This window comes from Dermacentor variabilis, chromosome 2 (genome assembly GCF_050947875.1).
Source record: "Dermacentor variabilis isolate Ectoservices chromosome 2, ASM5094787v1, whole genome shotgun sequence".
Classification (NCBI taxonomy): domain Eukaryota; kingdom Metazoa; phylum Arthropoda; class Arachnida; order Ixodida; family Ixodidae; genus Dermacentor; species Dermacentor variabilis.
Window position 1 is genome coordinate 183,351,829 of NC_134569.1, and position 23,226 is coordinate 183,375,054.

Here is a 23,226-nt window from a genome sequence, read left to right on the forward strand (position 1 = left end):
TCGTTCCGGCCGCGAAGCTCTCCACATCCCCGTAAGGAGCCTGGTGGTGGTCTCGTGCTGACGATGCCCTCTCGGTGAGCGCATATTTCCCCCCTCATCTTTTAAGAGATTCAATACATACAAGCATTTGTCTCGCAAACCAGATTTATTTCAAGGGAATTTTCCACGTCTCAATTATTTCTCTCGTCGTATTCGAGTGCTCATTGCCGTGTTAGAGTTTGTTAACGAAGCTTCCCCTCAAGTCTAAATATTGTAAGGCAGTTTGTCGTGTGCGTATCATGGCCACGCATGCTTATATCACCTTTCCGTTTCTCTACCACGGTTGCGCCTTAAAACCACGGCGCTGCCAGTTTGCTTTCTTTTCCTTGCCTCTTCTCCGCCCTTAAACTGGCCCTCTTAACTACTACACGCAGAGGCAAGAAACAGCGCGCGCTTTAGATCCTATAGATGAGATGAATATTTACAATTATATTAGGGTTATAATTATATTCGAGTGCTGATTGCCGTGTTATAGTTTGTTAACGAAACTACCCCTCAATTCTAAATATTGTAAGGCAGTTTGTCGTGTGCGTATCAAGGCCACGCATGCTTATATCACCTTTCCGTTTCTCTACCACGGTTGCGCTTTAAAACCACGGCGCTGCAAGTTTGCTTTCTTTTCCTTCCCTCTTCTCCGCCCTTAAACTGGCTCTCTTAACTACTACACGCAGAGGCAAGAAACAGCGCGCGCTTTAGATCCTATAGATGAGCTCCTGTGCTCCTATCTAAATACATGTAAAAGGAGAATTCGTTTTTCTCGGCAACCACTGCACCAAATTCGACGAGGTTTGTTGCATTTAAAGAAAAGCTTAAGATCTAGTGACTTTTGGTTTCGAATTTTCGATTTACGTTGTCAGTTTTTCATCAAAAATTGGCAAAAATCGCAAATTAAAAAAAAACGAAACTCTCAAGTGTACAACTCTGTAACTCAGTAATAAAAATTATGGCACAATTATGTTAACTGCATCTAATAGTTCATCTAAAGCTGACAAAACTGATATGTTACACATGAATCTAAATAAAAATTAGTAATATCGAAGTACACCCTTTGCCGAACCCTTGTACACAACGTAACAATATCACGTAAGATATAAATTGACCTATAGGATTTGTCCGCGTTGAATGATCTAATGGATGATGTTTGCAGAACCGCGATATCTGTTTTTGATGCCGAGCTATTAATGTGTAAACTTCGTGCTTCTATATTTTTCGAGCTTCCGAATTTTTGAAAATTCGTTTACCGAAATTCAGGCCCTAAATAGAAATTCAGCTTCCAACAGTCACTAGAAGTTAACTGTCTCTCTCAAATGCAACAAATTTTTATCAAAAATCAGTCCAGGGGTTATCTCAGAACAATGTTTTTTCGTTTTACATGTATTTGTATAGGCCGCGTCGGAGTTGGCCCCGAGCTAAAGCTTCCTCTTAGTAGATTTCTGAAAAAAATGATCAAAGTTCGTTCACCGTGCCACATCGTCAGTGCGTCACCGAGTTGCCGGTTTTGTACGCGGAACATTCTAGGTAACTCATGCGTTGGCGCGCTCTCACGGACTGCCTTTTACGACAGCCGCGGTGACGTTCATCTCTCCCTAGCGCAACGCCGCGTCGTGGACGTCATGTAGAACTATGTGGTAGTATTTAGTGCGCAGTCTTCCGTCACAGCTCTCTCGAGCGCTGAAGACTCGCGCTGCGGTCTATACATTTGCATCGTATAGCGGTGAAATCCCAGATTTGAGATAGAGAGCTCATGGTGTTTCTGAGTGTGCCCTAGGGAATCCATGGTAGAGTGTGTAAGCGCGACTGTACGAGGACGTAGGAAGAAACAGATACACAGACACAGCGCTTCACTTTCAACTATAAATTTTATTTTCGCACGATTGGATAAATATATACCATACGAGCGGAAACAAACGTAACAGCAAAAAAGAACAGTCAGTGGTGAATTTCGACAAACCGTACATGTGGGCAGGCATGGGATTGCAGTGGTCACAAAGATAAACCGAGGAATCGTATCTCCTTTTCAGATAGCGATACCGAATGCTTGCTTATGCACTTTTCCTCTAATTTCGCAATCTCGTAGGCCTCCACAATCACCCTCGTCATCCTGCTATGAGCCTTATACAGAATGGAAGTACTTCCAAACATGGGGCTTGCAGGAACAATGTCGACCGTGAATACCCAAACGACCCGAGATTACCCTAGTGACGTTATATCGATGCTCTTTTAATCTCTCATTGATGCATCTGCCGGTTTGACCAACATACGCTCTTCAGCATGAAAGTGGAATGGCATAGACAACATTATGAGTACAGGTTACAAATTGTTTGCGATGTTGAGTAGAACATGCGTGCCTTTTGTTATTCTCTGTTAACCTGTTTGCATAGCGTCTGTAGACGCTCAGGGGCAGAGAAAACCACGTCCACCCCCGATTTTGCCGCTATTCTTCTGAGATTATGCGGAATGCAATGAATGTATGCTACCACAGCAACTTTCTTTGCTCTAGCATTGGAACTGTTTCCATTCGACGCGCTTTTGCACTTGCTGCGTAAGCCCTCGGCGACAGAGTTGAGCATACGCATCGGGTAACCAGAATCTGCCAGGCGCTTGGCCTGATCTCTGAAACTGGCTTCCATGTTGTGGTCACATGACTTTATCAGAGAATTATTGAAACACGATGTTACTACTGCGCGTTTTACAAGTTTAGAATGAGCTGAATGAAATGGTAGGTCTGGTTTATTGCCTCTCGGCTGATAATTCCAGTAGGTCATTTGTGGAGAAAAGTACAATCCCAAGTCTAAAAACCTTATGAAATTGCCTATGGGGACTTCATGTGTCAACGACAAAGGGGACAATACTTCCGGGAATGAGGTTACGGTTTTTGAAACCAGCGAGTCAAAATTGTCTGTTTGGTTATTCAATATGATTAGAAAATCGTCAACGAATCTGAACACTTTCACTACATCACTGTCATTTTTCAGACGTTCATCAAGAACCTGGTCACGGTTAGCTAGATACAAGTCACTTAAGCAGGGAGCAATACATGAGCCAATGCATTTGCCATCTTTCTATTTGACAACATATCCTTCCCAAGTCGCGTAAGTCGAGTTAACATAAAAACGAAAATGTTCGAAAAATCTGTCGCTAGTCAAACCACAAGCGTTTTGAAATCGAACCGCTCCAAACTTGTCAATGCAGTCAGATACACATTTCATCAAGTCATTCTGCGGGAGAGAATAGTACAGATCCTTTAAGTAATGAAAAAAAAAACGACAAGGTTCTGTCTTGACAGTCTTCAAAGAATTCCACCACTTGTTCAGACTTAGTTACCAAAAATGGGTCGTCGATTGGCAAGAACTTTAAGTGCTTTTGTAAGAACGTCGCTACATGTTTCTGCCAAGTAGCATTCTCTGACACTATCACTCTGAGGGGGCATTCCGGCTTGTGCGTTTTTGCAGAGAAAAACAATTCAAGGTCCCCGTTTGTGCTTTTTTCGATAGACCGGGATAGGCCATCCAGTTTGAAGCTTTTGCATAGCTTCTTTGCTTAATTTTGGACTTTCTTAAGTGTTATGTCGTTGTGGACCCTGAAAGTTGACGATATGGCTTCACGGGCCTTTGAATTATACATCGTCCTGTTCATCACGACGAAACCACCCTCCTTATGCGCAGAGATAAGTGTGAGCGCATTGCCTTTCAAGAACTTAACAGTCTTATTCAAGCAGAACCTTTCGCTAAGGGGATGGGGCCGCGTTAGCACATCCACTCCCTCAGATACACACCTTTCCGACACGGCTTCAGGTACTCGTTTTGACACTTTTACCGCGCCAGCACTTGCTTTTGCCGCGCCATTGTTTATCTCTTCGGTACCGCCTTTTGATCCCAAAGCTTCCTGAAGATTGACTCTATTTCCATTTAGTAGCGGACGTACACACTCGCATTCCAAAAGCATATATGTAATGGTCTCTAACTTTTTACGCATGCCACTCACAAGTCATTTTCTTGGCTAAATCTCCTGTCATATGCTCGCCTTTTCAGACAGCCGCGATCTAGCCTCAAAAAGAAGTGCATTCCCTGTCGAGTTATCATAGCAGATTTCCTTCCTGGTCTCTTTCTTCCCTAGTCTACAGAAGGCCATTAATTTATTTTTCTCCATCTTCTTTTACCAATGCTCGCACTCCACCTGCACAGCTTTAAGTTTTATATTCTTTCTTTGTCTCCCAAATTCTGTGGCCTATATACTTTACCGCCAGCTTCCTGTTTTTTACGCCACTGAGAGTTCACATTTTGTCTACAGAAGTACTTAAATACTCTATTTGCCTATGTACTGTCCTCCACGTGTCTCAGTCTTTCCTCGCAAGAAGTGACACCCGGCTGGCCGGTTCTTCTAGTGGAGCTTCCAGTTGAACTGTTCTTGCCTCGCAGGGTTTTGGCCAAGGATTGCATAGCTGTTTCTTTTTCTCTTTTATCGCTTGTCACCAGTTTTGCTAGTCTCATTATTATTTAGCTAATCAGACCACGCAGATGTCCTTTTCTTCACCAGGGCCAGGTGCCTTCCCCTGGTCCGCTTCTATTCCTCCGCAGAAGTTACCTGTGGATCTGTTTCTACGCAACGGCATCACATCAGTTCCTGTGGCTCTTGTTCCAACCAATAACGGACTCATACGGATGAAGAATCCGAAAGCGATTCAGGCGGAATTGCGATCGGTGACGGCCCATTTCCAGAACATCACTGAGGTGCGCTAGTTTGGCAGAGGTGGAGTCCTCTGCTTCTCGGCAGACCAGTCCTGTGTACAAGACCTTTTAAAGTGTTCGCTGTTTGCCGCCAATCCGGTGAGCGCATTTATTCCTCCCCACTTGGCATGTGTGAAAGGGCTCGTCCGCGGCGTCGACGTGAACATGACACCGACAGAGGTACTAGAGATGCTTTCACCCGCGGGTGTAATTTCAGTTTATCGGTGTGGACGTATGGTCGAGAAGAACAGGATCCCTACTGAGTCGATCATAGCCACGTTTGCAGGGACAATTCGACCCTCAGAGATAAAGGCATGGCCTCTAATCTACAGAGTGGAACCTCTGTCCCCTCGTCCACTCCAATGTGTGAAATGCTGGCGCTACGGACACACGTTAAAAGGATGTAGATCTGCTTCCAGGTGCCGAATTTGTGGTGAAGAGCACAATGCTAGCGAATGCAAAAGCAAGGAAGAAAGGTGCTGCCTCTGTAATGACGCGCACCAGGCAGATTATTCTAATTGCTCAGCAAAGGCACGGGAAATTGAAATTCTGGAAATCGTTGAATGGAGACGTTGTTCGCGTAGAGAAGCCGTAGCGGAAATTCATTCTAGGACACAGGGATATGCCGACGTCACAGCCCGCCAGGTGACAGCAACGGATGCGTCTCTTTCAATTTCTATTGCTAATGCCATCGAAAGGGCAATGGAAAAATCTATGGAGCGCCTAGCTGGAAACCTTTGTGAGTCCCTGACACAAATTCTAACTAGCCAGATGGCGCAGATATTCGCAACAACAACAGCAGTTGGTATAACTTCGCGAACTACTGAGTGTCCACGTACTTCAAATGAGGAAGTAACCGCCAATTGCACGTCACAAGATGCCCAAATTGTAATCCCACCAGTCGATGTTAACCAGACCCAATGCACAGGCTCCAACGATAACACAGAGGGCGCAGATGAAATGGACATGGATCCTCGATCGTTAAAACGATGTAGGTCCCCTTTGTCTAAAAAAGCTACGACTCTAACTCAGGCAAAGGCAAAAAAGTATCAGAAAGACAGCCTTACCAAGGAAGATTTCTTAAAGGAAAACATTTCAGGTAAGGCAGTTACTGAGTCCATACTTACGCAACCATAGGTCTCCTCAATATTATTCATTGGAATCGCCGATCAATTTACTCAGCAGCAAAAGATTTATTGTATCTATCATCGAAATTCTCCCCGGATATCATTGCTTTGCAAGAAACATGGCTTTCAGTACATCAAAGTTTTCAATTGACGAACTATCGGTCTTTCCGACTGGACCGTCCATCGAAGGGCGGAGGTTTAGCTTTCTTTATCAATAACAGAATTAGCCTTAAGGCAAATATTTCATTAAACATATGTCCCCCGAAAGTGAAATTCTCGCATTAGATATAACTATACCAGGGTGTCTACCTTTCTCGTTAGTAAACGTATACTTTCCGGCGGGTGTACAGAACACTCGATGTTTGAATTCAGCAGTGACTTCATGGTGTAAGGACAAAATTCTGGTTGGAGATTTCAACTCCCATCACACGTGCTGGGGCTTTCGAACTGACCAATGTGGCAAACGCTTGTGGGAGTGGACAATAGATAATAATCTGTCTTGTCTGAACTCTAGAATTCCTACATATATTTGTGAAAAGTCCCGCTCCGCATTGGATTTAAGTTTCGTAAGTTCGTCCTTCACTAACTCATCCTGGACACCCTTGGACTGTGCAACCAACAGTGACCACTTTCCAATAATGGTTGAAATTGCTTGCCCGATTGTGCCATCGTGCTCCCAGGTACGCGTATTTGTAGATTATAATAAATTTAAATCCGATCTTAAGGTACATTTGGCTTCTCATTCCGAAGAGCAGGAAGACACCAAGGCTATTAAGCTTTGTGCGGTAATAAAAAGAACATACAAAAAGGCTGAATTCAGTGTTACATCTGCAAAGCAAACATCTTATAACCCTTGGTGGAATACAGACTGCACGCGAGACCACCGACGCCGACAGGCGGCTTGGAAGCAGCTCCTCTACAACCAGTGCCCCAAAAATAGGTCTGATTACAAGTTTCATGCTGCTGTCTTTAAACGTACCGTTGCTAAAGCTAAAGAGGCTTATGATAGGAAACACTATGATTTCCTTTCTAAATCTAAAAACAAAAAACCGTTGTTTAGATATATGAGATATCGAAAAATTATGCCATCGCCAGCTTATATTGATTATGTCAATCTGTCTCCCGATGAAATGAGAAAATCTCTTGAACTCCTGGCTAAAAGCTTGGAGAGTAGATTCACGTCATCGATGTCGTATAATTTGCAAAAAGTAGCCCCATCCTTAGTGTATACTGAAGTTACATTGCCTGAATTATCCCAAGTGATTCGAAACTTACCTTTGTCAGCCCCTGGTCCTGATAGAATTGCCGTGCACATGATAAAAATTTTATTTGATCTATCTCCTGGAGACCTTCTAAACGTTATAAACTATTCCTTACAGAAAGCCTGGATACCTAACGATTGGAAAGTAGCTACAGTAATCCCGATACCTAAAAAACAAGGACTAGGTTAAAACATAGAAAACATCAGACCTATTTCTCTTACTTCTAATATGGTCAAACTCATAGAGGGGGTATTACACTGCCGAATTACTATCTGGATGACGGATAATTTAATATTAAGTCGAAATAAAATAGGCTTTAGAGCTAATTGCTCAATATGGTGTGCCCATGCTGATTTAGAGAGCCGCATCCAACTTGCCCGGAAAAGGAGAGAATATTCTGGTTTGATGAAATTAGATATAGCTAAAGCTTATGACAGCGTCGAACATTCAATTCTACTGGATATTCTGCAGCGTCGTAATTTCCCCAATTATATAACCGCGTGGGTGGCAGAATTTTTGCGATCAAGAGAATTTTATTGCTCCAAGGACGGATGTTCTTCGTCTAAGTTCAGACAAACTCGCGGAGTTCCCCAAGGATCTGTCCGATCACCAATATTATTTAATATATTAATGAGCTCTATCCCCACTTGTCAGGACGTGCACGTTTACGTGTATGCAGATGACACTGCATTCTTTGCTGCCGACACTGACATTAACACATTATACCAAAAATTATAAAGATACATGAGCATGCTAGAAGTATGGCTTCAGACAATTTGTATGTCATTAAATGTAAACAAAAGCGCCATTTTAGTGTTCTCGGTCATGGATCCGGTTTCAATTTCAATAACTTATAAGCAAGAACCCATTCCACAGGTTGAGTCTCTAAAATATTTGGGAATCACATATAATGGAAAACTCATCTGGAGTCCACACATAGAGAGTGTAGCGGGTAAGGCACAGCGTGCTTTAGGTATTCTGCGCAGAATGAGTAACCGAAAATATGGACTACGTAGGGACTCACTGTTGATGATTTATAAAATGTATATGCGCCCCATATTGGAATTTGGGTGTGTCTTGTTCTCAGGCGGCCCTGCTTATAAAATGAAGCCTCTGGTTCTATTGGAGCGTGAGGCCCTACGCCTGTGTCTGGGACTCCCCAGGTTTGTGGCTATTAATGTTATCTACCAAGAAGCGCGCCTTCCAACATTGCCCTGCAGATTTCGCATCTTAACAGTTCAAGCATTTCTAAAATTTAAGAGCTTGCCGCTTAGACGATCTGAATACGCATTCATTAATGATCCAAATTCCTTCTTCCTTGCTCATTGGCCTCGATTTCACACTCCACAGGTCATATTTGTTCAAAAACAATTAGACAGCCTGAATGTGAACATTCGAGAGGTAATTCCGTCAACCGAATCACATCAGAATATTAAGATAGATTTTGATGACATTTTCCCCCCAAACTCTAAGTTTCAATCTGCCACTTTTTAAAATAACCTGTTGCAAGATTACCTAGCACACGTGCAAACAAATAACATAATAGCTACAGACGCTTCAGTGAACAACGAAAAGGCGGGCGTAGGCATCTTCTCGCTTCCGCTTGGCTGGTCATTCTCCTTGAGACTGCCAGACTTCACACCTGTTTTTGAAGCCGAGCTTTTAGCAATTCTTTTAGCGCTTCGGAAACTCCCGTCGAACTCAATAAGTGCGGCTATTATAACAGATTCCCCTTCGGTCTGTACTTCGCTTACGGCTTCACCCAATTCGCCACCACTAAAGACGTTTCTAACATTAGTTCCTCCTCAGTTGAATTCTCTAAAACTATTATGGGTACCTGGACACAGTGGCTTACATTCAAATGAAATGGCAGACGCATTAGCGCGAGCATCCCTGAGTGGACCTATAATGCCTGTTCTTCCTTTGTTGGCTCACATAACAGCAATCAGATATAGAAAATATTCATTTCATAGAGATGTCAGTGGATCAATAACAACATGGACCGAATATCAGCACCTCAAATTTCCGTGGAAAATCCAGTGTCCATCAAGACAATCAGAAGTAGCGGTCACGAGATTACGCTGCCGTGTCCCTCCATTAAACCTATATTTACACAGGACTGGTCTGACGCTATCACCTCTGTGTCCATACTGCCAAGAAACAGAATCACTAGATCATTATTTTTTGGTATGTCGACGATACAAATTGTTAAGAAAAAGACATCTAGAACTTCCGTTCGCAAAATTAGGGTTAATGTTATCACCAGAAATCATACTATCTTTCGGTGCGTCTATTATCGGGGTCAGCCACAGGGACGTATTTGATCCCGTTTGCAGTTACATACAGTCAACAAAACGAATAACTTTTTAACTTTTGTCTTGTATTTTGTTTGTTTTTGTATGTTTTCTTATCTCTCTTTCGTTATATTTTTTTCTCATCGAATAAGTGGCACTTCAAAAGAATAGGTGAACGTTTCAGCACGCAATTCTTGGCGCCAATCCCCCAGTGTGGGTATGAGCCATAACTTGAGGCCATCATCATCATCATCATCATCATCATCATCATCATCATCATCATCATCATCATCATCATCATCATCATCATCATCATCATCATCGCGCGCTAGGTGCGTGATACTAGTGCGCAAAATTAGTCCGGAGTTCCTATACGGCCCGCCTCATAATCGTATCGTCATTCTGGCAAGCAAAACCCCAGAATTTATTTTAATTCTATTTTTTTTCTGCTGACAAGCCATGTGCCTACTGGGCTGACATTCTCGCGTGGCTCTGCAGGACCGGCGACTGTCACGTGAAGGTGGGCAGCGGCGGCGTCGAGATGCGCGTGGACCTTGGCGCCGGGCCCGTTCGCGCCACCTACCGGGGAGCGATTAAGGTCATGGCGTTTAGCCAGGACGTCACCATCGAGTGCGACGTCAACAAAATGCAGATCATCGTCGAAGCCATACAGTGAGTGCACCCTGTCTACGCTTTCATGATCAGAAGTGATAAATTTATCCAGCAAGTTCGTGATTACAATCGAGCCCGAATATAAGGAACCCGGTTATAGCAAATTATGCTCTACATCAAACGTACGAAATTTACTGACCGATATTCTTGTAAAATGATTTCCTTCTAATGAACTGTACATTGGAGATGTCGAACACAGGGCGTCCGTAATTGGGGCATCGACCAACACTTTTTATTGCGGTTACTGTGACGCGCCGGTAGTGTGCAGACATTGAGGGAAGTAGGCTGGAGCTGGTGTACGCTATCTCCCACATCGAGAATGCCATTCTCAGTGATGCTGAGAAAGATTTCGAGGCACAGACAAATTCTACTGCCTATACTACGTGCAGTTCCGTTTTAAATTAATGGATTATTTCCTTGCTCCTTTCCGCCATTGGAGATAACAAATTCGTACATGACAACCGCATCACAAAAGTAATTTCAGGTCCGTTATAACTTGTAGGCGAGTTTGGCATACACCTAATATATCGAACCATTTCTTGTGCGCAAGCCTGTTCGTTAAAACCGGGTTTGACTGTATTGGAACTGGCACAAAAGAGCAGAAAATGACCGGGCTACGTGTATGCAAAATAACCCAGTGCCTGGTGAGTCCTGTTTTGTTTTCTTTTTGAACATGCTCGAAGTGAACGTGTTCCTGTGTACCACCAAACTCACTTTACCCATTGCGAAGTGCGTTCTGCTCCGATCAGCTAAGGTGCGCGAAGTGTCTGTTGAGACTGCTGAGAAACGGCTGTCCGATGGTGGTGGTACTAGAGCGAAAGAGTATATGGTCTCGTTACTAAGGGATAAAACTCGGCATATCTCGCAAAACTGCGTAGGCCGCTTCCCTCATAGCGACGTCATTTGTAAGGTAGCCCAACAGGGCACGTTCTTGGTTAACCTCCCTGCCTTTCCCACTTTGTTTCTCTCTCTCTTTCAGTACACGTAGAGCGGAACATGGCATGCTTTTGTAAAGTTTGTCGCTCCGAAGCCCTTGCAGAGGAGGACCAGTGTTATTTTTCACTACGCAGATGAAAAGTGAAAAGCATAAATTCATGTGATCCTCTTGTTGAAGGACTCGCCGATAACACCACTACGAAATTAGTTTTTACAAACAAATGTAAAGCATTCTCAAGTCCTGTTTTTGTAAGCACCGGGTGTAGTCCACTTCTGTAGCCCACACCCGCCCTCTCACGCTTCACCATCTGTGCCAGTCTCACAGCCGATGGCTTCTTCGCAGGGCGCCCAACGCCAAGCCCGAGCTGAAGCGGTTCTCGGTGCAGAAGCTGCAAGGGGTGCGCGTGGCGATCCAGGGCCTCGGAGCGCTGAGCGGCGTGGCCAACGCGCTCTCCGTGGTGCTCACCAGCGTCTTCGAGGAGGAGATCCGGCGCGCCGTCGAGGACAGCGTGCGGAACCTCTTCTCCGAGAAGCTGGCCGAACTGGGGGGCACCATACCCGCCGCACTCGTCGCACTCGGATAACCGTCCTCTTAGCGGTGGCGACGCTGCACACGGGCGCTGGCGACGTTTAAAAACCGCGCGCGGCGCGTATAGCGGTGACACGCTGAATACTCATCGAAAAGCCGTTCAAATCTTTTGTATAAATGAACCCGATATAAGTCCAACGAAGCCTACCGTTCCTAGCGTGGTTTAGAGTGACAGCGCAGATCACACTGAGCACCTGGAATAAAGCACGTGCTTCCATCCGCTGCATTTGTCTCCTTTCTTATGTGTTGGGATGAAACAGTGGGATGAAACTACCAGGTTGGGTAAAGCACTGACTAAATCAAGTTGTATGAATGATGATAATATTGAGTGTGAAACAACACGAAAAAAAAGGATAAGAAATATTCTGAGTGTCCTTTTTTGTAGGGCGTTATGCATGAAGCAGATTTCGCTTCGAATTCCTCTTGGTTCAGTTTTCGACTGAATATTTCTACACAGTGTCCAGAAGCCCCCCCTCCCCCCCGGACTGTATAAATATTTACTATTAATGATATTCCCACCTGCCCTTTACCGCTCTACATTCTCCTGTCTGCCAGCGCATGACGTACTTCGGCAAATCCGCTAGATGTTGTTATACCCATGTACAGAACACTTGCTTTAAATTACACAGTGAAACGCTACATATTAAAACTTAGCTGAACAGAAAATGAATTTTTGTATCTGCTGTGAATTGCCGCCTTTGCAATGGACCCGAAACTATAGAGCATTACCTCATTGGTTGTAAAGCTGCAATATTATTTTCGAATGTGTTTAAATACTCTTAGGAAAAACTTCATTTTGAATCGGAATAGCATCCGAGTCTTGAGTGAACCCACAAATTTGTGTCATTTGATATGCTTTTTTTCATAAATGAACTAAATAACTTATGGAAAATACGCATGTTGGACCTAAGCGTTGAACCCATTGTGTCGTCGAAATTTCTTTATGTTCAAATGATTCCCCACATGAAGGACGTGTGACCTAATAGAGTGTCAACCGCACTGGTACAACATCTTGATAAGTTGCCTCTCGCTGCCACTTTTGAAAATGAAAACTGCTTGTAGTTTTTCGGTGGTGCACGTTTCAGACACCGTGCTTTATAGGCAGTTTTTAGGCCTTCGTTATGTGATTTGTTGGCTAGTACTTGTACATTTCTCACATACTCCGGTAGTACTACACAGGAGGCAATAAAAACCATGTAAAACATACTGGCTAGAAATGCGGACTCGTGAATATAAAAATACGAGTTCCCATCCTGCTTTGAGACACTTTTTGTAGCTGAACATTTCTATACCAGCGTATGAATGGCTAATGTCGTTAATTGCTAATTTGAGTGGCATCGGAAAGATTGACCTTTACTCCCTTGAGAAGCATCGGACTATAACAACTGCTATTCCTTGAAGGAGTAACCACACAGGGAGTAACAGTTCCGCTCATCGCAGTTACACCTCAAAAGAACGAATGTTTGTGACAGCTCAGTTACTCCCCCAAAAGGAGTAACCTCGATAGCCCATTTCCTATTTTTTTAGGATGTATCTCCGTCTATTTCTTTCGTTAATTTCCGTGGCTGACAGTCTGTACGATTATGCGTATAAGCATTGCTAAATACATCCGACATATATGACAGCTTTATTGACAGAGAACCCTGTCCTTTACGCCCCGTTCGCTTCGTGGTGTGGCCTAGCCACAATGTTTATTTTCTTTTTGCTAAGTAGATCATCTGGGTCATTTAAGACAGGATTCCTTGATGGCATTGTGATCTTTGTTCTGTTAAAATTGGCAAGTGTTACCGCTGCACCGTTCAGACAATTTGTTGGTTTTAGATACTCTATTCTTACAAGGTGGTTCACAAATGCCACTGTGCATTACAAGGTGCTTGTGGGTGCAATGTAACGTAACGTAGACATGATGCGCAAAAATAACCTATATGAACCTCCTACATAATAACATCAGCGCACTAAATTCATGCGGAACTTCATGCGAGCTTCCGCAAGAATGTAATTTAACAGTCGTGCAGAAGTTCGCATGAATTTTGTTAATCTAAACCCTTTGGTCCTTGTTTTCATGCATTCACTCCTACCGTGCCTGCCAAACGACATAGTCTGCAGTATCTGAAAAAATAATCAAGATAGTACTTTTCAGAAACAGCCTATTAGGCGACTTCGTGCAGCCCTTGGTCACTTATTGAGTGGACGCGGTACATGCGCCCAGCCGGGTTCAAAATACATAAATTCACGCATCATAGTCATGATGATCATAATGACAGCAGTACTGCGGTAGTCAGACGCATTGCCCCCCCTCCTCCCTTCTCGACATCAAAACGACTGGTAGCATAAACATCCTTTGGAGTAAGATCTGGCATGTGGCCCTCATGCTGATTCATTTGCACAGATATTTTTGCCTGTGCCAGCTTTCCAACCACAATGACCTATGGCCCCTTCAGTCGACTCGAAAGTTCTGCTTTATGAATCTAATATAGTTGGACACCGATCTCACGAAGCTTGGAAACACATTATATCACGTGCATGCCTTGCAAGCCATGATGTCGAGTCCTCGCCCCTTTTCTGTTAAGCTTTGTGTCCAGTACAAATGAACAAAGCGCTGAGCCTGAACTTAGAAATGCAAATTTGGAACTGTTACAAATATTGGGAATCCACAAAAATTTTGCATCTATAAAAGGGGGTCACAAGATCTAATTACCATTGATAGGACTTCCGATTCAAGTAGAGTACAGATCATAAAACAGCAAAAGGAAGACAGGTTAGGTTATAAAATTGTTGCAACTGAATTATTTTGGTAGTGTCTATTAATGCGGTTAGCATTATTTGCCTACTTAGGCATTTTGAACTTAAGAATCGATTTAGTACCTTACGACGACCCAGTAACCCAAGTTGTCTACCAACTCGGGACATTGGATATTTGCTCGTGGTGGTGATGCCGTCGTGGTCATTCCATCGTCGTCATTCCAGCGCCTCGTCTGACTCTCGCCATGGCGTCACCGTCCCGTCTCCTACAGCGACCCAAGTTGTCTAATAGTATGGACTAGTAGGTACGTGCACAAGGTCATGATGCAAACGTGGTCGTTGCATCGTCGTCATTCCACTTTTGTCATCCGACTCTCATCATGCCGTCGTCATCACGCCCTTGTCATACAGTCGTCGGGCAATCGTTGTCATGCCATCTTGGGGATGCCATCGCGATCTTTCTATGGCTGTCACTGCAGCTTTGTCATCCGATTCTCTTTGTGCCGTTGCCGTCATACAGTCTTCGTGATACAGCAGAATCCTCGTACACTTGCTGTCACCCCATTGTATTCATACCATTGTCTCGTGATCGTCGTCATACAGTAGTCGTCATGCATTCTTGTACCGTCGTCATGATGCCGTAGTGGTCATTCCATCAACGTCATTCTAAATTCGTCATTTCACTTTCGCCATGCCGTCGTCGTTGTCACACAGTAGTAGTCAAATCACTGTCATGTCACTGTTGTCAGCCTGCAGTCGTTTCACCATCTTATTCACTTCAGAACGTAATCCCATTGTCGCTATGCCGTCGTCGTTACCCTGCCATCGTCCTTAAATCGACGTCAATCCTTCTCCGTGATTCCAGCCTAATCATGCTGTCGTCATTAAATCGTGAACATACCGCCGTTGTCATGCCATCGTCGTCACTGCATCATTGTCAGGAAGCCACTGTCACGCATGCGTTGTCATACCGTCGTCGCCATGCCCTCATGGCTGCCTTTGTCGTCATGCAGTCGCCAAGCATTCATTATGATACCGTCTTGACCGTTCTATCACCATTGTTTCAGTTTCCTCATTCGTCTATTGTCATGTCATCGTCGTCACACCGTCAACGGCATGGCGTCGTCGTCATACTCTCTTTGTGGTTTTGTGGTAGTCACATTATCGTATCATACATTCATAGTCATCCCGTTGTTCTAATACCGACGTCATTGCGTCGTCGTCCAGCATTCATTGTGACACATTCGTCGTGATGCCGAATGATCGTTCCATGTTCATCTTAACTTCGTCATCCTACATTCGTCAGGCCGTTGTCATCATACTTTGTATTCAGGCCATCGTCATCAAGACGTAATTTTTGCATTTTGAGCACACTTCAAAAACGTTATCCCATTGTCATCCTGCCGTCGTCGTCATACGGCTTTCGTCGTTGCAGTGACGTCATTCCTTCTCCGTCAATCTAACGCGGTCATATTGTTGTCATTCAATCTTGATTATGCCGTCGTTGTCATGCGGTCGCCGTCATGGCGTTGTCGTCAGTCAGTCGCTTCATGCATCCGCTGTCAAGTCGTCGCAGTCGTCACGGCGTCGTAGCCGCATCATCATCTTAATTTCAGCTTTGTCATCTGGTTGTCCCCATACACGCGTCGCCACCCCACTGTCAAACCGTCGGTGTCACGCTGTCGTCGTTATATCATCGTCATCATTTTACGATATTCACCTCAATTTCTTCGCACGGACTTTGTGGTACCGCCTTTGTCGTTCCATCGACACCATTTCTTGCTCATTTCATCATTATCACTGCGTCGTCATCATATTGTCGTCATCGTGTCTTCATGCTCATAAGCGAACTTGACAAGCAAGTGTAATACCAAATTTGGCCGATACCGAAAAAGAATCTATGTTGCATTTACATCCGAAGCAACGGAGGTCTTAGAATGACCACAACAGATTTTCTGTAAACATGGCTTCGGCAATATGGTGTGTCGCTACAGGGCTTGAATGCTAATCGCGTCACCGTCGAAAGTCGTTGTGAGATTGGTTCTCCCGCAATTTTTTGTTTGATACGTCGGAAGGCATGAGAAAAAAAATGAGAAGAATAAATCCTCCGATACCATTGCACAAGTAAAAAGAACAAAATTAACAGCAAAAGATCCCAGATGTGCCCACAGCTCGCGGAATAAAAAAAGATCACATTCCATCGATCCCTAGATCCACGAAAGCAGAAACGCCAATCCAAGAAATCAGGACGCCGTCGGGTACCTTGTCATTAAAGCCTCGGATTGTCATCTCCGCAACGAGGTGTTGCCGGTTTCTGTGAAGGTTATTTCGAAACTCTTGCTCGCACTCGTCGCCGTCTCCGCGCGCAACGCCGAGCACCAGATGACTCGGCGGCGTTAAACGCGCGGCTACTTTCAACTACGACCTCGAATGAACACTCTTGGACTTGATAAGGCATCATAAATGATTTACTCAGGGTGTTGAACGTCTCTAAAAACGTGCGCGAATCTTCAAAGAGGCATTGCAAAGGCGTTCGTTGACAAGTATAATTAATTTTTCCCATCGAAGGAGCGCTAGAAGATCATCGAAGGTGCTGTCGAAACACCTCAGGAGTCCACAACAGCTGTAACGTCGATATTTTTCTAGCACGGCTCTCGGTAGACACGCATGCTTTCCATGAAGCAGAAAACGTTGATGTATTTGGTACGTTCGCAAATAGTAAACCTTTCAGTCACCCGATAAGAATACACAAGAAGCACACTAAACACGAATGTGATAGTTTCTTGCATTGAGCCTGAAGCATCCAAAACGGTAATATTTCTGTAACAAGCTTCCTGCAAGACAAACAAGCTTTATCTTGATTCGTCATGCACTCTTTAAACGACGAATTGTTGATATCTATACGAACATGGAGGAGTAACCAACGTAGCTTTGGTAATTTCTGACGACACCAGCACATGCATGTCGTTGCCCACATACTGTCCTCGATTTGTGCCCGCGCCAAAGAAACGCGGTTACTTTTGCGCATCTGGAGGGGACGTTTTTCACCGCATTAAGCTGTAAATAAGCACGACTCTAATAATAAAGAAGGAAAAGGGCTATCTACCCTGCAGAACATCTTATTAAGGCTGCTGAACGTTATACTTGCTCATGAAGAAACCAGTATTTATTTAGAACAGCCATATCTCGGTCAGAACTTTATAGGGTGATCTATTGGGTGGTTTAACGTGGCCGCCACAAGTCCCGCGCAACTCCCCAAAAAGAAAAAAAAACAAGAACAACAAAGGAAATGAAGATAAGAAAGACGAATCCGCGTCGAGAGTCTCTGGTATTGCTGTAAAGTATCGGAATATTCTTCAGGGTCTCTGCATCTATTTAGCCGCAGGTACGTCTTGATTGCGATTTGTAAATACTTGTGCGAAACAAGGAGAACATAATGCCAATTTCCGGAGGTAGTATTATACTTAAAGGAAACTGCCAGTATTGCACTAAACTATTGAAATACCTCCAAATCTGCTCTTTTTAATGGTAAATCATGTTTTCCTTAAATAATGTTATGTGTCTCTATCAAATCAGTCTACTTAAATAGTATATTGTGCGTGTCACGTTATCACGCCTCAATTTCTATTTTAAGTTTTCTCTCACCCATCTCCCATTAACCGCCGGCTTCTTGGCTAATCCCTCGTAGTGGATAAGCTATGGGAATAGAAGCAAGCAAGCAGGCAAGGAAACGGTGAAGAAGAAGCCTTGCTCTTTTATTTCTGCACTGCCGTCGTTCTCTAAAAGCAGCCCTTGTTATTAAACGAAGCTTTCTTATCGAACGTTTAAAGAAATTTCCTGGCCGCGACTTGCCAAACAGTCTTCTCTTTCGTGCCTTGCCAAATAGTCGCGCGGCTCACGTCATGTGACACGTGCGCGAGGGACCGCGTTCACGCGAGAAAAGGGGTTCGCGCGCGTCGCTTTCCATTAGGCCATGAAGGCAGGAATAAAACCGGAAGAATGATAATCAGATTTACCCGCGCCTACTGCGTCGTTACTCTCTCAGCATACATCTGTTCTCAACGTTCTGATGTCAGAACTATATCTGCGCGTTGCCCTCCCGTCTGCGGAGGCCTACTGTAGTAGTGGAAGGAACACATCACAATACAATTTCAGAAACAGAACAGGTGAGTGGAAATCACGCAATATACCACACACAATTCCAACAGCGTCAAGGGCACATATTTAACGTCTGAAGACAAGCTTAACGTTTCGTAAAAGTACATATTACGATCATTCATTTCATGGACAGAGGCAGGGGAGCATACCGAAGTGTGTCGAAATTGTACATGGTGTGTTTTCAGCCTAAAACATATTGGCATAGTTTTGGAAGCACTTAAAAGTACATTATTGTTTCTGCACCAGTTTGAGTGAAAAAAATTTGCCAGGCTTAGCTTGGTTAAGCCAAGAATGCGTTGCATATTGCGCGGTCAGGTGGTGGCTGCGGCCGCGCGCGACCGCGCCAGTTGGGGCCCAGCTTTTCCTCCGTGACGTCACGCGCCGGCGCAGCGCCCCTAGCGGGAGGAGCGGGAGTCAGGTGGTGGCTGCGGCCGCGCGCCACCGCGCGAGTTGGGGCCCAGCTTTTCCTCCGGCTGTCGTGACGTCACGTCACGTGGTTGCGCTAAAGGTCAATGGTGGCTGCCCGGCCGCGCCCAAGGGCTGAACTGAGTGATTGCAATATGCAACGCATAAAAAATCCTTTTTGGGGTCAATTCAACCCTGAACACGGTTGACAGTCTTAAATAGCTCTAAGTCGTCGGCATATAGAAAGCCATGCTCTTCATATATTAAAATGTTCTTAGCACTAACAGAAAGCAGGGAATGCAATATCCATTCAAACACTTAATGTAGCGCAGAGGTAGATAGGCCGGCAGTTGTAGGCAGGATAGGTCGGCAGTAAGTAACTGCATGTCTAGCACCCGATTTGTGCAAGGGCAATATCCGTTACCTTCCAAGTGCTAGAAAACGCACTAGACTTTAGGGAACTATTGAAGATGGTTGTGAGAACAAGGACAAGTATACTTCCCTACGTCTTAACCCATTCAGATGCCCCTTAATCCCTCTGATTGAAAACTTGGTTTCACCACATTTCTTGCCCCTTCAGTATCGTAGAAAGTAGAGCTGCAGAAAAGATGAAGTTTAAATCGCTTAGCGATAATTTGAACTCACCGGATTAAGGATATCACTTGTGAGAAGATACACTATTTTATATTTAGAAAAGCTTGAAAAGCACTTATCCAGCCACTTGAAAATTATGCCTCGTGCATGACATTGCGAAAAACAATGAAAGAAGCGAACCGGCTACATACAACATACTGACACCGAGTAAAACCACCCTACCGTCTACCTTCCACTTATTTTGCATAAATCATTCCACACGTTATTTAATATTGCAGCACAATTCCAATCATAAGCGTAGATTTATGTCCCGTTAATGAACCCCAGGTGGTAGAAATTCCCTGAGTCACCCACTGCAACGTGCCTCATAATCAGATCGTGCTATTGGCACATGAAACCCCGTTATTAAAAAATTATCATTTCCTTTAACATATATGCAACACATCTTAAATATCATTACATTTATAAGTGATATTGCTGTTGATGCGCTATCTTGTTGTACACAATTGTGTACCACCAGAACCACAAGAAAGGGAAGTTTTGAGGCAGTTCATACGCTTTGACACAGGTCTACATTGATTCGTAGCATACACAACATGCCTGACTGAGAAAGGTTATTTGAAGCATCTTTTACACAATATACGTACGGTACAGAAATTTTCTGCAAAGGCATCAGAAGCGTTCGAGACAACACCACCATTTTCATCAAGAGGACATGCATCTTCGGCACTCTCTCTAGAAGAGTGAGAGTGCACGAAGCTCCATAGTTATTTTGAATTATGTGTCATGCTGACTTCAACACATTAAATGTGGTCGTAGTGATCATTCTAATAATAATAATAACAATCCTGGCGGAAACCTCGCACTCTAGAGAGCTCGCAAGGCTAAAGAAATGGCTGTGGCTCGAAGAGAGCGCTTATAGACAGCCATGTAGAGCAGGAGTATCCAGGGTGCAGAAGACATCCACACCAGTGTTGCATACAAAATGAGAAGGGCTCTATCAGTACTCATAGGAGTGCTTCCGAGGAAGAAGGTTGAGCACGCAGCAGTTTTCTTGTGGCTGATACGCATGGCAGCACTTTTTTCATTGACAATGCAAATTTTGTTATTTGCATGCCCAGTCGTTCACCTTTACAGAACGTATTTATTTCAAGCGCATATGCTGCATATAGACATAATGTTTCAGTGGAAGTGTTAACTTGCAAATCGGACACGTTCTACCAAGATGCATTAGGAACTTGGTTTTGAATTAACCTTTTTCTTGGCTACGGCTTACAGTATCGATGCGAATAACATTTTAGTGGAAACTTGATGAAGACATTTGGACAGTTTAAGAATACCAACTGCACAAAGCCCTGATGACACGTTCTCTCATTCCCGGAAATGAACTCACACCGTCTGCTCTGTTAAAAAGAAGGAGATCAAAATAAATTGCAGTTGGGTTGATTCAGTACGCGCTGCTTCTCAGACAGGCATCAAAGCAATTCTGTTATACGCGGCTGCATGCACAGGTCTTGTATAATGTTGGTCCTCCTATGCATTCCAAGCAGATAATTTCATTTTGCACTGCTAGAGAACGGAGACACAAAAACTAAAACACGAAAGCGCTGTGTCACGTTTCCTTCAGTGCGTCAGCGTACTTCAGTGGTGCACGACCGATTTATCCCCAACTAACCAATATGACGCCTGCACTTGAAAGAAGTGAGAGAAAGAGTACTGTGAAGAAGGGTTGAAATACGGGCCAGTTGGTACATAGATGAAGGAAGAAAACCAGTCAAAAACACAAAGGACAAGAGGAGATGTTCACACCACAACAACTGGACTATCAGCTGGGCTTTATTGCACTGCCCTAATAAACCTCAGTTGATTGTCAAGTCGTTGCGGTGAGAACCTCTCCTCTTGTCTTTTGTGTTTTTTTACTTGTTTTTCCCTTCAAGTACTGTGAAATTGTACTGAATTCACATGTCGAACAGAAAAGCTCTTTGTCAGCTGAAACAGATGGCATGGCTATTGACACACCTTCAATTAGTGGTATTTATTAAACCACTATTTTGCATGTCAGAGCCCCCGCGCAGCCCTGGAGCCCCTTCGAACAGGAACAAGGGTGTTGCAAGTGATATTGCACGCAGCTGTACATCCCATTCTTCGGCTACTAGTGTCTTTCGCTTTCGAACATTATCTTTGCTGCTGGAAACAGCTCAAATCTCATCCGTTAAACTTGAGTCATCTGAGGCCACATAATTCACACACGAAACACGCCGCGGTTCCCTACCCGAAGTTCCACACGGTTCATGCACCACATCACAAACCACGCAATATCAGGAGTGCCATATTTTAATTCGCTGCAAGGCCAAACGGACCTGAAAATGAATTCATTTCGACAGGATTTCCCGGCTGGGCTCGTTCACCCAGCCGCTAGGTCTACGCGTAATGTAAACAACGTCGGCGGCCGGCGAGTGCTGACTTCCCAGACTTCGCGGTTGGAAGCATGTTTCCGTTCGTTTCGAGCACAACAAAAGGCGAACGGGGAGCAGTCACAAGCATTCGGCAAAGGTGAGCAACCACGAGGGCGTGACGGTGGCGATCCTGCTGACGTACAGGCTACTCTTATACGTTACAATACACACACAAACCACAGACATTGCGGCAATCGCAATTCGGTTGGATGTTTTAGCAGATAATCTCACTGCAACCGGCGGAACCCAGTCGGCAGGTTGGATTTCTCGGCGTTGTTCAAACTTGGCTCGGATCCACGTCGCACTGCCACATCCCACGGTCGTCGGTCGTGTAGTTGTCAGCCTAGTGCCACAACACTGTCTTTCGGGAACACTATCGTGTGCGTCATAGGTCCAAAGAACTCAGACGATCGTTGGTGGCCGTGTTTTCGCATCGGCGCCCATCATACGCATAGCAGGCGCCGGCCTCTCAGCCTCTGACTGGTGGACGCCCGCACTGCGTCGCCACGCGTCGCCGATCTTCTAGCATCGGTAGTCAGTAAAATATCTGTCTATCACTACGCGTCACCCTGTTCGCGACCGACGCTTCTGGCACAGTTGACGTATTGGCGCTTGCCGAAGCGCGCCGACGCACGTCAGTCGTTCGGGCTTTGAGGCCCAACCACCAGCATGCGTCGGCACGCTTCGGCACGCGCCGACAAGCGAACACATCGCTTCGCGTTACTTGGAAGTAAGGGATGATGATAGCGATCTAAAGAAAGGAAAGACGCTTGATTCTGCAGAAGAAAAGGGCACGCAGCCATTGGAAACAAGCCCTGACGCGCGCCCACGCTCGCTCCTCAGCTGCGGCGCACTGTTGCGTGACCACTTTGTCTTCAACCGTGCAAGCCCGGCCTAAAACACATGTGTAAGCTCATCTCGAAACAATAAGTTAGTGAACCGTAGGCTCTTTTAAATAATAAACATTGTAACGATGCGTCTGTGCGCACGAGGAAAAGAACAACCAATCACGAGTTTATTCAGAAAGTGCGACAATCTTCGCAGAAAAACTTGAGAAAACAAATGTTGCGCTGTTCGTGAACTTTCCTTCAACAACACAAAGCAGGAGGTTGAAGGCTGGGAATGTCCAACTGCAGGAGAAGATGAATCGGCTTCGCAAACTGCGTAATTGGTTGTTGTGCTAATGTCGTGGTCTTAGGCGTAGGCTGTGTTATGATCCTCCTCC

The 23,226-nt window shown here is 44.6% G+C and overlaps 1 protein-coding gene across 3 annotated transcripts in view; it reads left to right on the forward strand.

The window, feature by feature from the left end:
• The window catches only part of LOC142572991 (mite allergen Der f 7-like), a 131,380-nt gene extending 119,517 nt beyond the window's left edge, over positions 1-11,863 (forward strand). For all 3 annotated transcript variants that reach the window (XM_075682478.1, XM_075682479.1, XM_075682477.1), the window contains 2 exons: positions 9,948-10,121; positions 11,401-11,863. In XM_075682478.1, the coding sequence (XP_075538593.1) occupies positions 9,948-10,121; positions 11,401-11,641 (415 nt within the window). In that variant the 3' untranslated portion in view covers positions 11,642-11,863. The remainder of the gene's footprint in view (positions 1-9,947; positions 10,122-11,400) is intronic.
• The last annotated feature ends 11,363 nt before the right edge of the window (positions 11,864-23,226 follow it).